The sequence below is a fragment of the Pezoporus flaviventris genome, unplaced genomic scaffold, assembly GCF_033815535.1.
Source record: "Pezoporus flaviventris isolate CSIRO_AGI_PZ_B2104156 unplaced genomic scaffold, CSIRO_AGI_Pfla_v1 ptg000071l, whole genome shotgun sequence".
Classification (NCBI taxonomy): Eukaryota; Metazoa; Chordata; class Aves; order Psittaciformes; family Psittacidae; genus Pezoporus; species Pezoporus flaviventris.
In genome coordinates this window covers 699,948-718,446 of record NW_026892619.1, presented here as the reverse complement: position 1 = coordinate 718,446, position 18,499 = coordinate 699,948, and the positions used below count along the sequence as shown (strand labels likewise).

The window sequence follows — 18,499 nt, the reverse complement described above, 5'->3', positions numbered from 1 at the left end:
CACCCTCGCTTTGCAGCATTCCTTTGGCTCAGGTCGCTGCTGCTGGATGCAGAGCAAACATTCCCCCCTGTTGCTTGCCTTCAGTCTCCTCTTGCTTGATGGGGTGGCAAAGGTCAGCAGGAGTTCCAGGTTAGAGCAGGATTTCTGGCCTGATTATATGGGTTTCTCTGTTCTGGAGTGGAGGGAGGAGGAATAATGTGCTTCCCTCTTCTTCCCAAGAGCCACAAATAGGCTGGGACCACTGGAACATGTAGAAATCAGCTAGTTCTCCTCCTCCAGGAACAGAAATGAACCTCAGGGGAGTAAGAAGGTTCATCACAGTCCCTTATTTCCATCCCTTTGTAGTATTGGCTTCGGTCTCGCTTCGCTGCCTTGTAACCATGGTGTCGATTATGCTATTGCCCTTAAAGCAGGAGGGATGCTACTGGAGGTGGAAGGCCCGGTGTTTGCAAACAGAAATAACTGGGTGCAAAGGAGGAACGTGGCTTGGTTTCAGTGCTCGAAGAGCTCCTCGTTCTTTATGTCGATGTAAATAAAAACCCGGGGAGCTCCTGCATCACCCAGCCCCAGTGCCTCGGGGCAGAATCCTTCCATCCAGCACCACGGTTTGCTTTGGAGCTTTCAGAAGGAGGCTGCAGAAAGTGGGATTATTTTAATATTACGGGAGCTTCCCTCCAGGATATTGTAATTTTCGTGCCTGTACTTCTTGTTCTCGTTACTTTTAACGTGATAATCTCCTCCATAGCCTTTCGCTGTCAGTGTCGGGGACGTGTGGCTATTGCTGATAGCTGCTGGGAGCGGAATTACTGTGTGCTCTGCAGAATGTACTTGCCTTGCTCTCAGCTTGTCCTCCTTGCACGCCTCGGATGCGCTGGGTGCAGCGTGGTGGGAGCATGGGGTGAGCTGCCTGGTGCATGGGGCCCTGCTCCTCGCTGCCTGGGTGCTGCAGATGGGAGCGGTGATGCATGGGGAGGGCTGCCCCAGCCCGCAGACCGTGGGGACTGGTAACCAGTTGCTGCTGTGGGCGTGAAAGAGGAGAGCAATCCTGGGGCAGCTGTCTCTGCATTGATGGCACTGGAGACGTGAGGCAGCTGAAGCCTCTTCACCTCCGTCGTATGGAGAACGCATGTGGGCAAATGGGGTTGGGTGTTTTGGGGGATGCTTGGAATGGTTTGGGTTAAAGGGACCTTAAAGCTTCTCCAGCTCCCACCCCTGCCATGGGCAGGGACCCCTTCCACTGGAGCAGCTTGCTCCAAGCCCCTATGTCCAACCTGGCCTTGAACACTGCCAGGGATGGGGCATCACTGGGGATCGGAAGCTTTGCCTCCCTTCCATTAGGCAGCTATGCTTTTTGCTCATCCCCACTCATCCCACAGCCATGGGGGAATCTAGCAGCACAGAGGAAGGGGCAGAGGCTCTGAACCTTCACAGGCAGTTTAATTTCGTGGGCAAACCCTTCAGGTCTTGCAGGGACCAATGGCTGGGCCGGCACCAGGAGAGGGCTGGAGCTCCACGGCACCAGGAGAGGGCTGGAGCTCCGCACCACCAGGCTCCAAAGCACGGATCCTTGCTCTGTGGTTTGCAACCAAACCAATTCACACCTCAGGCCTATGAACAGAGCACGATGCTCAAGGAGCCAGGACAGCTGTGGCCGTGCGTGTGGGTTTGCTCCGGGCTGGGTACCGGACCCCCAGGCACCAGCTGCCACGGATGCTGCAGCGGGCACGGGGCTGTGCTCCACCAGCACCGTCTTTAGCAGCACAACGGGGAGCTGAGCCCTGTGGAGGCTTTGCAGCCCCAGGGAAGAGCCAGCGTGCAGCCCACGGATGGTGGGAGCGATGGGGAGAGCTGGCCCTGGGGATGCGGCTGGAGCACCCGCAGCTTCCCATTGCGCTGTCGTGGCCCTGCGGAGCTCAGGGGTGCCGGAGAGCACCAAGGGGTGCTCAGAAAAGGAGGGTGTGAGGGACCTGGGGTTGCTGGGCTCCATCTTAAAGCACTGAGTCTTTTAATAGCAGTTGTGATTGAAAGCAAAGTCCCTTTGCAGCGCTCTGCTTTCACGTGGCTGGGTTTGAAATCCCGAGGACAGCCTGAAGCTCTGGAACAAACCTTTGGATCCTTCCCGTCCTGGCTGCTCGCAGCACGTAGCGTTTCCTTAACAGCACGGGAGCTTGACAACACGAACGATCCCGGGTTTGATCCCATGACAACAAAGGCGCACGTATTTACTCTTGGCTGGTCAATTGAGATCCATTTGCTTATTTGGTTGACGAGGTGTGGAATGAACGTTCAGGCGTGTGTTAAAACAGGCAGCATGGAAGGAAAGCTCCTTAAAATATCTTGTATCACTGGAGATGTGCTGCCAGATAGCAAGTAGGAGGAAGCAGTCATTGATGGAGCATCGGGAGGAGGCTGTTCTTTAGCTCTTTGCCAGCACAGGTTTCTCCTCCCTTTGCAAGGTGTTGCAGACACTTGGGCTGCTCCACCTGAAGTGCTTCATCAGAGGGAGCTATTGCAGGAATGAGGGGCGTGGGGAGAGGGCAAATAATGCAGAGATTCCTGAAGCATAACTCCCATTCTTGCTGCAGCTTCCCGGGGTTCACAGGGGCATTTCCTCCTCCCGGGTTGCCCCGCACAGGTTGTTCCCACTCCCGTGCAGCGTTTGAGCCGGTTTCCATCTCTTCTTTCCACAGGTGGAGAGAGACTTTGAAAGGGAATATGGCAAGCTCCAGCAGTGAGTATCAACAGCACTGGTGGAACAGGACCAGTCGCACACTTCCCTTGTGCCCCCTTATTGCACCTTCCCAGGGGATCTTGGCCTCTTACGCTCTTCCCCACAAATCACTGCCTGTCATTTCGGAGGCTTCAGAGATTCCCCTATGGCTCCCGTGTTCAGTGTCCTAAGCAGCACTTGCATGGGGTTGAGGTTTGCTCATCGTGGCACCTCTAAAGAATTGCCAGAAAACTGGGGGGGGGAGAACCAAACAGCTCCGCACCCCCGAGGACCAGACCCGGTGTCCCCATCCTGGCTGTGTCCCGTAAGCTCGCCCGTATCATCTGGAAGCATTAGCATTTGGCTTCTCCACTTGGGGTAGGTGCGAGGGCTTCACAAAGCAGTGACTTTGAGTAAGAGATCCCCAACTTGGAAAGGTTGCGGAGCATCTGCAAACAAGCGGAAAAGGTTGAGCAGCACTGAAGTGCACAGAGCCTCGCCGGGGTATTTTTAACTCCCAACAGAAGCCAGCATATCCAACCCGTAAATGATTTGTTGCACGTATGATGCACTTGGGTTTCTTTCTTTCCAAGATTCACTTTGCCTTCTTCTCCCATCTTTCAGATTGGAAGATCAGACCAAAAAGCTTCAGAAGGATATGAAGAAAAGCACAGATGCAGACTTGGGTATGTGACTGCAGGATACATAGACTGTGAACTTGGCCACAAGGAGATGAAGTGACTTTCTCAAGATCACATGAGTAATCTGTGACAAGTCTGGAAAACAAATCTAGCTCTCAGTCCCACTCAGTTTGCTTAGTTACAAGGCCATCTGCATGAGCAGCATCTCAACCAAGGGAACAGAAAGTCTGTTACGGGCTTGGTCCCTGTCTCCTGAGCTGCAGCATGCTGGGTGGCCTTGGACCAGCCGCTTTGCTTCTCTTTGCCTCCGTGTCTGCAGCTGCAGGACTCGGAGTTATTGTTCCAGTTCTCAGGTTAGCCCGGCAGGAGCAGCCTCCAGCTGAGCCCCTTGTGTCTGTGCATCACCTGCTTCACTGAGGGCATTTTCTGCTGTCTGAAGCCAAAGAAAGGTGGGCTGAGGTGCTGGGGGTGTGCAGAGCATCCCGTGGGCATCGCTGTGCGTGTTTCACGTGTGAGCTGCTGCCCCAGCCGCTCTGAGTCAGGACTGACCCTGCTCTCCCCTTGCTGGCTGCCTGCTCTGGCTTGAGCCGGTGGCAGTGGGCGATGCAGGAAGCAACAAAGCAGTTATCTGTGCATGTACCACGCCGCAGCAGCCTGCCTAGGAGACTGGTGGGACCGCGCCACGTGGCACTGGCTTTAAAGGGTGATGGCAGAGAGGAGATGGAGCGATGTGGTGCGGGGAGCAGGGGATCTGCTGGGTGCTGGTTGTTGCACCAGGCAGGGCAGCGTGCAGAAACACGCTGCAAAGAGCTGCTTTAAACACAGATGGCTCTTCTCAGCGTGTGCTTTGGAGTAGTCCCTCCTTGCACCAAGCCCCCACAGCTCCAGAGCCAAGGCAGATGCACCAGCGCGAGCAGGGGTGGGCAGCACTGGCCCGGCACTCATCCTGTGGGTTAATGTGGGTAACAGGAATGGGAAGGAGCCCCAGTGAGAGGGATGGCAAATGTGGGGCTTCCCGTGATCCAGGCTCTCACCTGCGTGTGTGTGTGCTCGGGTGTTGCCAGACATCAGCACGGATCCAGGCTCTTGCCCACACTCTTCCCCCCATCCCATCCCAACATCTGTGCTCCCATGGGGAGAGCGGTGGGAAAGGCACTGGGAACGACGCTGCCAGGACTCTTTTCCAGGGTGAAAAGTGCCCTTTCTGGTCATTGTCAGGGCTCCGTGGTAAGTTTTTCCTTGTGCAGGATTCCCCTCCCCTCCCTTGCAGTGGGCGTTGTTTATATGGAGCATTTCAAGTCCCAGAGGAGCTGTGGGAGGACTTTCTTTTTCCGTTCTGCTCCGTGGCAGAGTCACAAACTGAGCCGTGGCCAGATCCTGGGATCTGATTTCTCATTTAAAGGCATGGAATCAGGAGCGTAAAGGGAGGATTTGGAACGGGGGCTGGGGAGGGCTGGGTGAAGGCGAAGGAGGTGGGGGTCTGATGGAGCACTGAGGGCTGCTCTGCTCCCCTGGCAGTGCCCATTCCCAGGAGGTGGCTGTGTCAGCCCAGGCAGCATCCAGCCCCCAGGTCCGACAAGGACAGCAGTGCACCAGTGTCGTGTCCTCAGGAGGGTCTTACTCCTTCCACTGCACCCCTGTGCCGAGGGGCTGATTGGTCACTGCCTGCACCCCCTCCCTCACCTTCCCACCCTCTTTCCAAGCACAGTGGGATCGTGAGGAGCAGGAGGATGTTCTGTACTCGGAGACAAAAGCTCTTCTCTTGGAATGAGAAGCAGGGAGCCCTCCCGAGGGGCAGGCGATGCGATCCGACCCTCCCCTGCCTCCTGTCTCCTCTGGTGGCTGAGGCTCCACTTGGGTTTGAAGAGGGGGTCACCGCTTTACACTTCCAGTCCTCTCCTTGCGAAGGAAACTCATTTTCCTTGCAGCTGAAGCAGTTCTGCCGCTCTTAACCCCATCCCGTTTTGGCACAAATCCTTCCTCAGATGTGGTCACACATATGGATTATATCCCATCTGTTTAAAGGTTTTAATGCCTAAACCCTTAATGTTTGGATAATAGACGGATACGGTAGCTTTGTTATCCCATAGTTAGCATCTCGTTCTGCACTGAGTTTCCCAGCTCTGCAGCTTCTGAGCTCTCTGTATAATTGTGTGTAACCTTTCAGTCGGAATGGTTAACCCCTTGATTTATGATCTTAAGCCCCATTATTGAGAGGACTTTAACTTCCAGTATCTGAGCGAGTGCAGCCGGAGCTTTCCAAAGCTCCTCTGTGGCACGCCTCAAGCATCTGGCTTCCGAGCTGAAGCTGGAATAACTTCCAGCAAAGTGCTGATGGAAAAGAAGGTGGATTTTTAGTGCTCGTGGCTTTTTCTTCATTATTCCCATTCCTATAAATGCCTTGTGGTGAATCTTGTCTTTCCCTCCTGTACCTTCGCTGCTCTATAGCTCTTTTGGAGTGGTCCTGTCAGCGGGATTGAGTTTTCCCGTTGGAGTTGGGATAGGGAGAGATGTGTCTGATGGAAAACAAGCACAAGTGCTCGACAAGGCAGGAGCTGGGGCCTGGTAGAGTGTGACCGGGGTCTTTTGGGTTTCTTGGAGGCCACATCAGGCTCTGCAGAGACTTTGCGTTTCCTCTTGGTCCATGGGGGTGGTCTCAGGGGCACAGGATGCAGTTCAGTGATCAAGATGCTCAGGCAGCTGTGTCAGTGCTGCTCATGTCCAGGCTGTTTCAAGAGTAAAAAGAGAAACCTTGTCTTCCAGTCCTGTCATCCTGGTCCTTTCCCAGCACTACCTCCACTTTAAATACATATATTTCTCTAAAGGCATTTGAAAGACTTAATGGACTGATTTTCCTCGCTGCGGAAGAGCTGTAGTGAGCCTGAGAGTGACAATAGTCTGTTGAGAAAAGATGTATTAAAAAAGCCATCTACGTGTTGCTGAGAGGAGAGGGCTTTCAGGAGCCTGCTGTCATTTTCTGGCCCCATCACAAGCCGTCCCCTGGAGCGGCTCAGGCTTGGTTCTGTACAGGCAGCTCGGGGGTTTATGTGGATGAAGTGGTGGCTCTTCCTTTCCCTTCTCTTCTCTCAACCAGCAGGGAAATCGTGCTGAATCCCGGCTCGGTGGCCCAGGTCCCCAGGTTTGGTCACCCTTTGCAGAGGCAGTGCTGACACACGGCATCCCAGGCGGGTTTGGGTTGGGAAGGACCTTAAAGCTCATCGGGTTCCAACCCCCCTTACAAAGCAGTGACCCTCTCCTCTCTTCTTGGCCTCTCCTGTTGCCCGCAGCCATGTCCAAGTCAGCTGTGAAGATCTCCTCAGACCTGCTCTCCAACCCCCTGTGTGAGCAGGAGCCCAGCTTCCTGGAGATGGTCACCGCCTTCGACACAGCGATGAAGAGGATGGACTCCTTCAACCAGGAGAAGGTGAATGTGGGTTTGGCTGCAGGAGGGGAGAGCAGGGGTGCTGCGGTGCTGTGGGTATGTCCCCCTTCTTTTTGTCATCGTCTCCGAGACGCTTCCCACGGGAGTTCCTCTTTAATCTTACTCCTCCTGGCTCTTTTTGAACTGGGAATTGCAGCTCCTCCCGAGCACATGGGAGAAGTCCTCTGGTTTTTGGTTCAAGGGCACTGTGGTTGCACTCAGAAGCCCACATCATCCTAGGGCAGGCACTGTGCGAACATGCATTGCTGTGCAGACAGGCTGCTTCAACAAGCCTGACATGTAATTTGCTTTCAACAGGTGAATCAGATCCAAAAGACAGTCATAGAGCCTTTGAAAAAGTAAGTACCAACGTTGTCCTATGAGCCACTTCGTGTGTTTGTCATCCCCGTGTTCTGCAGGGATGTGATCATCGAAGGAGGTGTTGGCAGGTTAGAAATGAGCCCTTCCTAAAGATGGAATAGTTCACGGGGCAAAGCGGCATCTCCTTGTCTTGCAGCTGGGGCATGGAGGGCTGTGGTGGGTTGGCTGAGTCCATGCTCCTGCTCTGTAGCAAGGGGAAAGACCTCTTGCATCTGAGCCTTCCAGGTGCCTTCACCTGGACTTGAGAGGACACCTGAACGAGTAATACTGAATGCATTCAAGCGTTCAAGATCTCTCCATTCCTGTGCTGGTTGCTACCAGCACTGCTGCTGCTGAAGGAGAGCCATCAACTGGGGAGCTCCGCTGGGGCCCAAAGCTTCCTTCCTATGGGGGGTTCTTAACTAAAGAAGCAGAAGCTTGTCTTGGTGAGAGCTCTTCCACGTCCATGAACAGTATCTCCGTGCAGGGGAGGGAGGGATGCTAGAGCTGGTGCAGCTGGGCAGGAGAGGTCTGGAGGGGAGCCCCATGAGCCCATCTCAGCCATCACAGGAGTGTGCCAGGGCCAGCCTGGCTCCAAGCTTGGCCATAAACCTCCCCCGGGAGCAGAGCTGGAGCGCTGACAGCATTGCCCTGGTGGCAGGTTCCGTCTGCCCCGCTGTGGTGCTGGAGCAGCGCTCAGCACCGTGCTCTGACCTGGGGCAGTTCCCTTCTGCCTGCACCATTCCCAGTGGCAGGGGCTGCACCCTGGAGCATTTAAGGAGCGCTGCAGTTGCGGTGCCAAACATCTGCTGAAATCCTCAGATTCGCTGTTGTGGTACGAGAAGAGCGAGCGAAAATAAACTCAAATGACTTTAATATGACAGTAAGTGGTGCAAATTGCTGAGTACCAATTTGAGCTCGGCTTTGACACAGCCGGGGTGGCTGGGTTGCTTGTTTGCTTGTTGTTTCTGCCCAAACCTGAAAGGAAGAGCTCATCTAGCGCTCAGTGCAAGAGGTTACGGTGTGCTGCTAGCCGGAGGATGCTTGGGTGACTCAAGCCTTGCCTCGGTCGTCTCTCCACGACCAGAAATGCTTCATTTGGGGGGGGGGGGGGGGGGAAAGAAAGAAAGAAACCAAGAAAAGAAAGAAAAGAAAAAAGGCAGGCTTGTGCTGTGGAATTGTGTTGCTTATTATCGAGATTGTCCTCATGAAAGATACATTAACTGTTTCTTCCAGCATTCTGTTCAAATTGGAAGAAGGGCTTGTGTCTCTGAAATGTTCCTGTTGTTTTTTTCCTCCCCAACTTGTGTTAGTTGATGCAATGAAGGATAATACCTCTCCCTGCAAAGCCTGCCTTCTGCTTTAAACTCAATTCAAGGCAATAAAGCCATTTCCACGTTGCTGATGTCTTACCCTGCCTTTGTGCAGCTTTTGGCTCGTGATGCTCTAGATGGAGATGGTGGAGAAGGGGTTTGAGGCAGCAATGCAAGATCGATGCCAGCCTGGTTTGGGTTGGAAGGGACCTTAAAGCTCACCCAGTTCCAACCCCTGCCACAGTCAGGGACACCTTCCACTAGAGCAGGGCTGGGAGGTTTCACCTCATGAGGTGATGCTCATCTGCCCGCTGCTGTGTTGGTGCTTGATGAAGCATCAGGATGTGCCCCTCAGCACCCGGCCACCTCCCAGTGTCCGCAGTTCTGTCCAGCCTCCTAAACTGGGACTCACTCAGGGTATTTTCTCCCTTCCTGCCCTTTGGCAGTTGCTGTGTGCTCTTAAACAGCTTTGGTTTCATGCTTAGAGGGGCTGCACCTCCACGCCGAGGAAAACTCCCTTCCCTTCCCTTCCCTCTTTCCGCCTCCTTGCGAGTGTGCGTGGAGGAGTTGTGGAGCCAGGACCGTTTCGGAGGAGCCCAAGGGCCCTTTTGAGGCTAATGAGATGCAGGAGAGAAGCGCAGAGCTTGCCCCTCCCCTGTCCTGCTGCAGATAAACCCCAGCAACACTGCTGGGATGGAAGTTCCACATTAGTGAAAGCTGCCTTGAGGAGCTGCTCTTATTCCCACTGAGGTATCGCTTCCCCTCGCCCAGGCTGGCCTCTCCCAAACTGGCTTTGACCTAGAAAAGAGGCTTTTGCTCCAGCAGCTGCACTTTATTACATCTTCACTGGTGGTCTCTTGTAGTTTTATGAGTCAAAGAAACAGATAAGTTTAATGCAGGCAATTATCATCAGTGTAATCAGAGGCACATGTGCCTTTGGATCTCCATTCAGCTGTCCAGGGCTGGTAGGATGCAGACAAACCCAGGCTTGTTTGCTGGGGCATGTAAAGGAAAGCAGCAGTGGAGGGTGGAGGCGTGCATTGTTCCAGGCCTTTTCCTTGTGGGCACCCCGGATTCTTCGGCTCTGAGCCCCAGGAAGCCTTTGTCTGGGAATCACTTGTGTCAGTGCAGGGCAGGAGCAGGGCCCGGGTGAGCCCTTGCCCATAGCAGTGAGGGTTGGGCAAGGAGCTGGGGGGGCCAGGAGGGGTCGATGCTTGCTTGATGGGGAGATGCTTGCTTGAATTCACTCCAGATCAGGGCATTTGGGGCAAAAGAGGGAGAAAAGCAGCTGGGTTTTATGTGACTCTTCCCATTCTTTACTGGGGCTTGGGTGAGCAATGAGGTGTTTTGGATGGGTCAGGGACTAGGGGTAGGCTGCATACTGTCATGGAATCATGGAATGATGAAATGGTTTGGGTCAGAAGGGACCCTAAAGCTCATTCAGTACCAACCCCCTGCCACAGCCAGGGACACCTTGCACTAGAGCAGCTTGCTCCAAGCCTCCTCCATCCTAGCCTTGAACAGGTTAAAGCCATTCCCTTGTCCTGTCCCCATACCCCTTATATCCCAAAGCCCCTCTCCAGGTTTCCTGCAGCCCCTTCAGGCACTGGAGCTGCTCTCAGGCCTCCCCTTCAGGAGCCTTCTCTTCTCCAGGCTGACCCAGCCCAGCTCTCTGAGCCTGGCTGCAGAGCAGAGCTGCTCCAGCCCTCGCAGCAGCTCCATGGCCTCCTCTGGCCTCGCTCCATCAGCTCCAGGTCCCTCTGGTGCTGTTGCCCCAGAGCTGAAGGCAGGGCTACAGCCTTGGTGCTACCCGTGCTGTGTCAGTGCCTAAGGAAGGAAGCAGTTTAACAAACTGGAGCTGTCTGAACCTTCCCGAGTGTTGGGATGTCATGGTGGGGATGTCGTGATTGGGATGTCGTGGTCGGGATGTCTTGGTCGGGATGTCTTGGTCGGGATGTCGTGGTCGGGATGTCGTGATTGGGATGTCGTGGTCGGGATGTCGTGATTGGGATGTCGTGGTCGGGATGTCGTGATTGGGATGTCGTGGTCGGGATGTTGTGGTCGGGATGTCGTGATTGGGATGTCATGGTCGGGATGTCTTGGTCGGGATGTCGTGATTGGGATGTCATGGTCGGGATGTTGTGATTGGGATGTCATGGTCGGGATGCTGTGATCAGGGTGGTGTGGTCGGGATGTTGTGGTTGCCCATCGCCTCGGCTCGGAGCATGGTCCTGCTCCTGCAGCTGAAGCTCCAGGGCTGCTGCAGGACAAGGAGAGGCTTTGGCCAGGGTGGCAGTGGGTGCTGCTGCCTGGGTGCCGTGCCTTGGGGCTGGTGTTAATCCCAGAGGTCCAATCCTGGAGCTGTTCCCATAGACCAGTGTCTACATTCCACTGGAGCCATGTGTCAGGGACAGCAGCCGGTGCTTGGCGTGGGGTGGGATGAGCTTCGAGGTCCCTCCCAACCCATTCCGTGATGCTACGATCCATGGGGCGGGGAAGGGGGGGCAGCATCTTCCTCCCATACCCCTGCTGTTACCGTGCTCCCTCCCTGGCATCCCATTGCCGGCCCGGAGCAGCCGCAGGGGAGCCGGGGCCCGGAAGCAGGAAAAGCTGCTTTCATGTCCTTAAGAAGCCCCTAATGAGGATTTGGTGCTCAAAGCTCCCCACATGGCCGCTGCCCCCTCCCGCCACCGCCTAATCCCAGCTCGCTGCTGTGTCCCGGCCCCTTCGCTCCTGTTCCTCTCCTCCCCAGGAAGGGCTGGTTTCAATTTCCCCCTTCCTGGTGGGTGGACGGGCCCGGGACGGACGTGTGGGCACGGCTGAGGAATGGCAGGAATCCCCCAGCATAGCCCAGATGCTCCGGCCTCGGCCGAGCCGCCCTTGTGCCTCTCCAGGCTTCCTCCTCGTCCCGTTCGCCGTCGCTTTCGTTTGCACCTCATGCTCCCCGGCTCTGTGATTCCTTTTTATCCTTGTCCAAGGCCAGCCATAGATCCTGTCCGCTTCCTTTTGCTTTCATTATCCCAGCCATTATCTGTAAGGAGGAGCGCACTCGTAGACCAGCTTAGTCCAGCTCATGGGGCTGCCAATGGGAGTGCTTGAGACAGTGGGAATGGGGAAATAAAGGGTTTACCCTTACTTTTAGGGCTGGAGCAGCTCTGCTCTGGAGCCAGGCTGAGGGAGCTGGGCTGGTTCTGGTGCCCAGAGGAGCAGTGGCTGCCCCATCCCTGGCAGTGTTCAAGGCCACGTCTGCTCCAGTGGAAGGTGCCCCTGCCCGTGGCAGAGCTGGATGAGCTTTAAGCTCCCTCCCAGCACAACCCATCCCATGACTCCATGCTTTTCCCTTGTGCCAAAGCCCTCGCAGCTCCCTTGCGTTGCCGACACCACAGTGGGGCCTGGAGGCAGCCGTGGGGCGAGCATCAGGGATGGAGAGGAGGCAGTGGGTGCTGGGGGGTGACCGGATGACTCCGGGTGAGTTTTCCAAGGCTGAGCTCCCATCCCGGGACACCCCCCGGCAGCAGGGAGGCTGTGCTCTGTGCTCCGTGCTCTGTGCTCCGTGCTCTGTGCTCCATGCTCTGTGCTCTGTGCTCCATGCTCTGTGCTCCATGCTCTGTGCTCCATGCTCTGTGCTCTGTGCTCCATGCTCTGTGCTCCATGCTCTGTGCTCCATGCTCCGTGCTCCATGCTCTGTGCTCCGTGCTCCATGCTCTGTGCTCCATGCTCTGTGCTCTGTGCTCCATGCTCTGTGCTCCATGCTCCATGCTCCATGCTCTGTGCTCCATGCTCCGTGCTCCATGCTCTGTGCTCCGTGCTCCATGCTCTGTGCTCCATGCTCTGTGCTCTGTGCTCCATGCTCTGTGCTCCATGCTCCGTGCTCCATGCTCCGTGCTCCATGCTCTGTGCTCCGTGCTCCATGCTCTGTGCTCCATGCTCTGTGCTCCGTGCTCTGTGCTCCATGCTCTGTGCTCTGTGCTCCATGCTCCATGCTCTGTGCTCCGTGCTCTGTGCTCCATGCTCCCCTGATCCCCATATCCCTCCCCTCACCTGCTCCTCTTAAGCCGCCTGTGCTGTAATCCCCTTCCCTAAAAAGTGACAGGGAACGATGGCAGCTTATTGAGCAAGCAGCTTTCCTGGCGGGGCAGGGGGCTCTAACGCCCTGCGCTGCTGCCTTGCCTTCCCTGCTCTCTGCTCTCAGCACTGAGCCCACCACGGTGCCTTTAGGTCAGCTTCAGTTTGCTTTGCTTTGCAGTGACGAAGCCTGGAGGAGCGGAGCGGGGGTGCTGGGGTTTTGGGTGCTTCCAGCCTCGCATTCCCTATAAAAGCAGGGGCTGGGGGGGGGGGGTGTATGGAGAGGATGGAGCTGGGTTCATCACTGAATGCAGGGGGGTTCTTGGAGTGATTTGCAACGGGAGGCGTTGTCCCTGCTCCATGTGCAGAGGGAATGGATGGGTGAAACGAGGAGGGGTTTGCTCATGAGGCTTCCCCTGCTCCTTCCCCAGTGCTACAGCCTGGGTTTTGCTGCTCAGACATCGCTTCCAGCGGGGCTGATGCTGTCTGATGATGCTCATGGCGCACTGATGGTCCTTGTCCCTTCTCCGCTGGCACCAAGGCTTCCAGGAGGGTTTGCTGCGCTCAGCCAAGGGCTCTGGAAGACCTTTGGGATCCTCACAAGCGGGGTTTGGAGGGCGAGGGATGTGCCCGTGGATGCAGCAGCTCCTGGAGGCTCTGTGGAGCCTTTGGGGCAGGCGTTGCACGAGGAGCATTCGTAAATAACATGCATGAGATGCTTGTGGAGACACTGGGGCTGCCGTGTGAAATGCAGCTCTTTATTAAGCCATCAGAATAGCTTGGCAGTGGCGGGAGCCAGGCCCTCGCTGTCGCCCTCCACGCGTGTTTGCCACCCCTGGCATTGCCTCGAGCTCCTATTTCTGGACACACAGGGCAAAAAACAAGGGCAGGATTCAGCAGGGGCCGGGAACGCTGCTCCCTGAGCTCCAGGGCAGTTTCAGAGGTGCTGGGGAACTCACAGGGAGGGATTCCGGCCTCAGTCCGGACCAGCGCAGGAAGGAGCATCCTTCCCTGCGTGAGCTGAGCTCATCCGGGGTGCAGATCAAACCGGGGGGCTCGGGGGAGAGCGCGGGCACCATCGGTGGTGCTGAGGAGCTGGGCTGGTCCCGCTGCTGCTGAAGGACCGGGACACCCGCAGCTGCCGTGTGGGGTTGTAATGGAGTCACGGAATGGTTTGGGATGAAGGGAGCTTAAAGCTCACCCAGTTCCAATGGCAGGGACCCCTTCCACTGGAGCAGGGTGCTCCAAGCTCCTGTGTCCAACGTGGCCTTGAACACTGCCAGGGATGGGGCAGCCACAGCTCCTCTGGGCACCCTGTGCCAGCGCCTCAGCACCTACAGAGGAGACCCCTTCCCTTCCCCACAGAGCCCTCGCTGCCCATCCCAGCGTATTTTTGGCCCTTACGTAGAGGCAGGAGGTATTTGACAGCAGCCCCAGGAGCTGGTGAGTCCATGGGAGCCCAGCACAGCCCAGACGTGCATTGGGACATAATGGGAGCTCTGTGTGGATACCATAAAAAGCAATGTCAGGGCAGCAGCGTCTGCTCGCGGGCAGCTGGGCGCGGGGTGACGCTGGGCCAGCACCCTGATGACTTTTCCAGGTTGCTCCTCATGCAACAGCCTCTTGTTGAGAGGGGGAATAGCATCCGGAGAGCGTTGCTTGCCTGGGCAGGGAGCAGCCTGGGTGGCTTTGGGCAGCAGGGTTGCAGGGATGCGTCCCTGCTTCTCTCAGGGAGGGATGCTCGGATGCCGGTGCTTGCACCTGGGCACAAATGCATGGACACAACCATCCCCCCTTCTCCTTCACTCCTCCCATTTGTCCTTTGCATTCCCCACAGCCAGTTCCTGGCCTTGACCCCCCCAAATGACCCCATGATGAGTGGAGGTTAAATGAATGCATCCAGAGGTTGTGCGATCCATTCCGTGCGAACCCAGAGCCCAGCACCACTAGGATCTCATTTACTGAGGTCTGGGAGTCGGGAACGGCGCTCCAGGTCGTGGCTTTCCCTCTTGTGCCCCATTCAGGAGCACCAACATCATCCCCCGACCCAAGGTGCTCTTTATTCTGCGCTTCACATTGACTTCTCCTGCAGTTTGGGTTCAACAACTCTGCCCCTTCATTCCTTTTCTGGACATGGGATCGGGGGAATTCCTCATGGACTCGGCTCGGTCCCTATGGAGGGAACGGTGTTTGTTTCCTCTCTGCGGAGTTAAGTCAGTGCCCCCCTCCCAGCTAGGGCAGCTCCCCATGCTCTTCAATACAGGAGCTGCAGGAGAGGGGGGGGAACTGTGGAAAAGAGGGAATTGATGGTAAATGTGTAAGGTAGAGGCACGAGGAGTGAGCTGCAGGTTGGGACCGTCAGAGTGCTTTTGTCAGGCTTTGCACACTTGGCTTCATTGCTACTACTGTTAATATTACTTTGTTATTAATATTATTAATAATTAATGATAATAATATTATTAAGCACACCCTTGGCCAGGGATTGCCCTTTGGAAAAGCAATCCCAAGCTCCCCTCTCAACCCCTGGCCCCTGGCAAGGTTTCACAGCCGAGTTACCCTTTCTCCCAGCCTCTTGGGAGCGCGCAGTGAAAGCCTCTGTGCTCGGCACAAGCTCTCTTTAAACCTGTTGCTGGTTTGGGTCTCAATCCTGCGTTCTTTGGGGCTTCCCCCCGGGCCCTTGCTGCATCCAACCGGGATATCCCTCCTCAGAGCCCTTCCCGTGCCTTTTCCAGGTTCAGCAGCGTGTTCCCCAGCCTGAACATGGCTGTGAAGCGCCGGGAGCAGACGCTGCAGGACTACAAGCGCCTCCAGTCCAAGGTGGAGAAGTACGAGGAGAAGGAGAGGACCGGCCCCGTCCTGGCCAAGCTGCACCAGGTACCGGGACGCTCCCGGAACCACAACACAGGCAGGGATACTGGGAAAGCCAGGGAATAGCTCTCGGTGCTTGACATCCATGCCATGCCTGCAGGAAGCAAAACGGTCTGGAAGGATGTCTTTTATGGGTGCAAAAATCCCTCTAATAGGGAGCTTGATAAGAGAAACGTGGATTCCAGCACTTCAGGAAGGGAAAAAGCCCGTTTTCCAGACTAAAATGGAATCATGGGAGGCGGGAGGGATGCTTGAAGGAGGTCAATGCACGGGGCGGGGGGGGGTCCCCCTGACCTCCATGTGTGAACGAGCAGCTGGGTGGGAAAAGGGGGAAGATCAGAGAGTTTCCAGCTTTCTGCTTGCCACCTGCTCCAGGGAATTCGCCTTGGCAAACCGCAGGGATTGGTTCCGGGGAGGCTCGGCCGCCTTCCTTTCTCTCCCACATCCTACTGAAATCCTGATGTATTTCTCCTCTCCGTCAAAGCTTCGCCCCATTCAATCTTGTTCCCCAAATCCGCCGCTCCCACAGGATGTTCCCTGACTCCTCGGCAGCAAAGAACGTGGCTTTTCTGATGGATTTCCCCCCAGAAACGGAGTTTTGTGTTAAAGAATAGCCCCTAACAAAAGAAACCTCTGCTTTCACAGTAAGCAGCTTACTCCCCTTAGCCTGGCTCGCTAAAGCTGGCGCTGGAAACCAGGGATGCTTTTGTCCTGCTGATGAAGCAGCTTTGGGTTATTCCCTTCACAAACTTGTGGGAGTTGTAATTCCCCTCCCCCCAAAACCAGATCTTGTCCAACCACTGCATGGGCTTCGATGCCTGCAGGAGCCTTCAGCAATCCTGACCCTGGGGTCAGATCTGATGGGAAATGGGATCATCTCATCCAGGTATCTGCATTGCGCTGCACATCTGCATCTCCGCTTTGCTGCCAGTCTCCGGCCCAGCTGGGCTTCGTGGTGCATTTCCCTCCCAGACCTGCTCACACCTGATGTGCTTGCAGGCTTGGCCAAGCCTGGAGCTCTGTCCCTGCCACCTCCATTGGGCTGTCCCACGGAGCAGGCGCGGTTCCATGGCTCTCCCGCGTCCCCCTCCCGCTGGAATGGCACCGGGATTAAGTGGCAGGCTTGAAACCGCTCTGATATTTCACAGCCCACCCCCTCCTGCCCTTTTCCACACCAGCTCCCAGACATTTCCCTTTCTCCCCACGCTTCTGTTTAAAGAAGGCAGCGCGGAGCTGAAGGTCACGGGCAGGGAAAATGAGGGAGGGGGCAGGATGCTCTGGTGATGCTCCTGGGAATGGCAGGGTGAGGGCACACGGACGTGGCTGGGAATGTTCTGCAGCCTGGTGGAGCTTGGGGCTGGGTTTTGTCCATGACCGGGCTGGCTCCTGATCCCTGCAGAAGCCTCTTTAGGTGTGCCCTGGTTTCCAGGCCTAGAGCTTGGTCCCACCAGGCTCCGTAAGCCTCCATTTGGGTCCCATTGATCTCTGTTGCTGGTCCTTTGGTCCCACCGAGGTGGTGGTTGCGTGGATCCCACCAGTCTGGTGCTGGTTATTTGGTCCCACCAAGGTCGTGGTTGCGTGGATCCCATCAATCTCTGTTGCTGGTCAGTTGGTCCCACCAGGCTCCCTTAGCTGGTTGCTGGTTGTCCCAGGGTCAGAGCAGAGTGCTCTGCTGACGTGGGGTGGCCTTGCTGCAGGTCCCCCCAAAGGAGAGCTGCTTTCCCTGACTCCCCATCCCCTCTCCTGTGCAGGCCCGTGAGGAGCTGAGGCCGGTCAGGGAGGATTTTGAAGCCAAGAACAAGCAGCTCCTGGAGGAGATGCCCAAGTTCTACAGCAGCCGCATCGACTACTTCAAACCCAGCTTCGAGGCGCTGGTCCGGGCGCAGGTGAGACCCTGTCCTGCCCTGGGTGGCCCTGGTGGCACCCGTCCCCCCTGGGGTACCCGCAGTGCCGGCTGCCATTGCAGCAGCCCCGGGGGAGTTTGGGCTGGTTTAGATGGACCTGCCTCTTGCCAGGGACACGACATCCCTGCCCCATGGGATTGCCTCTCAGGACGTTATCTTCTGGCATCCGATGGCTTTATTCAGCTGGGTTTGTCGTCTCGTTGAGATCCTGAGCTCAGGGTTGGAACTTGCTTGAGATGCTGAGGGCCCATCTTCGCGGTCTCTTTTGTCTCTGCCCATGGGTTGGACCTGGATGATCTTCAGGCCCTTTCCAACCTGACTTCTGTGATTCTGGGTAACCAGAGCTGCTGTGTGCTGGCGAATGGAGGAGGCTGCTGTGTAAGCTCTGTGCCGTGGCTTTGCAGGAAGGGGTGGCCTAAATTAACCACAGCTGGCTTTCATTTCCACCCTCCAGCTTTCTGCCCTGCCCTGTTGCTGCCCCTCCACCTTCCTCTTCCTCCTCCTCTCACCCTTTTCCTTAGGCTGGAGAAGAGCGTGGCTGGGATTTAATCCCGCTTCGAAGGTCTGGCACCATGGAATCAGGGTTATCACGGGATGGTTTGTGCTGGAAGGGACCCGAAAGCTCCTCCAGCCCCAGCCCCAGCCCCGGGCAGGGGAACCTTCCACTGGAGCAGGTGCAGGGAGCACGAGTTCCTCCTCAGCCCGCACTGGGGGCCCTCTGAGCCTGATTCACCTTCCAGATGGTGCCTGGGGATGCTGCTCCCACTGCTCCCGGCCCCTGCTCCAGCAGCCCAGGGAACCAGACTCCCTGGAGCCACCACAAAGTCCCTCTGGCTCTTGCCCCCAGCCCTGCAAGCCCTCGCAGCCGCTTGCTGTGGGTGGCTTGTTTGGATGAGCCTTTGAATCCCGACTGCCGCCCGCCCCGTCCGGGTGCTGTGATCCCCTGGCAGCTCCCTTTGCCCCTGTCCTTGGCCGGGATGTCCCCTGTGCTCTGCTTGTGCTGGCTCCTGCCGGGGGGGGGCTCGGGGGAGCAGGGAGCTGTCTGAAAGGCTCCCTGTTCGTACCCTCCTCCTTATTCAGGTGAGGGGATCGGTCAGGAAATCCCATTAGCACCCGACAGGCAGCGCTGTGACAAGGCTGCTGCCTCTCCTGTGGGCCAGACTAAAGCTGGTCCCAGATGGATGCTGCAGCGTCACATCCCGCCCTCCCCGCCACAT

At 56.5% G+C, this 18,499-nt stretch overlaps 1 protein-coding gene across 4 annotated transcripts in view; it reads left to right on the top strand.

Moving 5' to 3' along the window:
* Positions 1-18,499, top strand: part of BIN3 (bridging integrator 3) — a 33,826-nt gene that overhangs the window by 12,594 nt on the left and 2,733 nt on the right. For 3 of the 4 annotated variants that reach the window (XM_061472386.1, XM_061472387.1, XM_061472385.1), the window contains 6 exons: positions 2,691-2,731; positions 3,335-3,396; positions 6,639-6,775; positions 7,091-7,131; positions 15,243-15,384; positions 17,130-17,264. In XM_061472386.1, coding sequence (XP_061328370.1) covers positions 2,691-2,731; positions 3,335-3,396; positions 6,639-6,775; positions 7,091-7,131; positions 15,243-15,384; positions 17,130-17,264 — 558 coding nt within the window. The remainder of the gene's footprint in view (positions 1-2,690; positions 2,732-3,334; positions 3,397-6,638; positions 6,776-7,090; positions 7,132-15,242; positions 15,385-17,129; positions 17,265-18,499) is intronic. The other variant, XM_061472389.1, reaches the window with a different exon arrangement.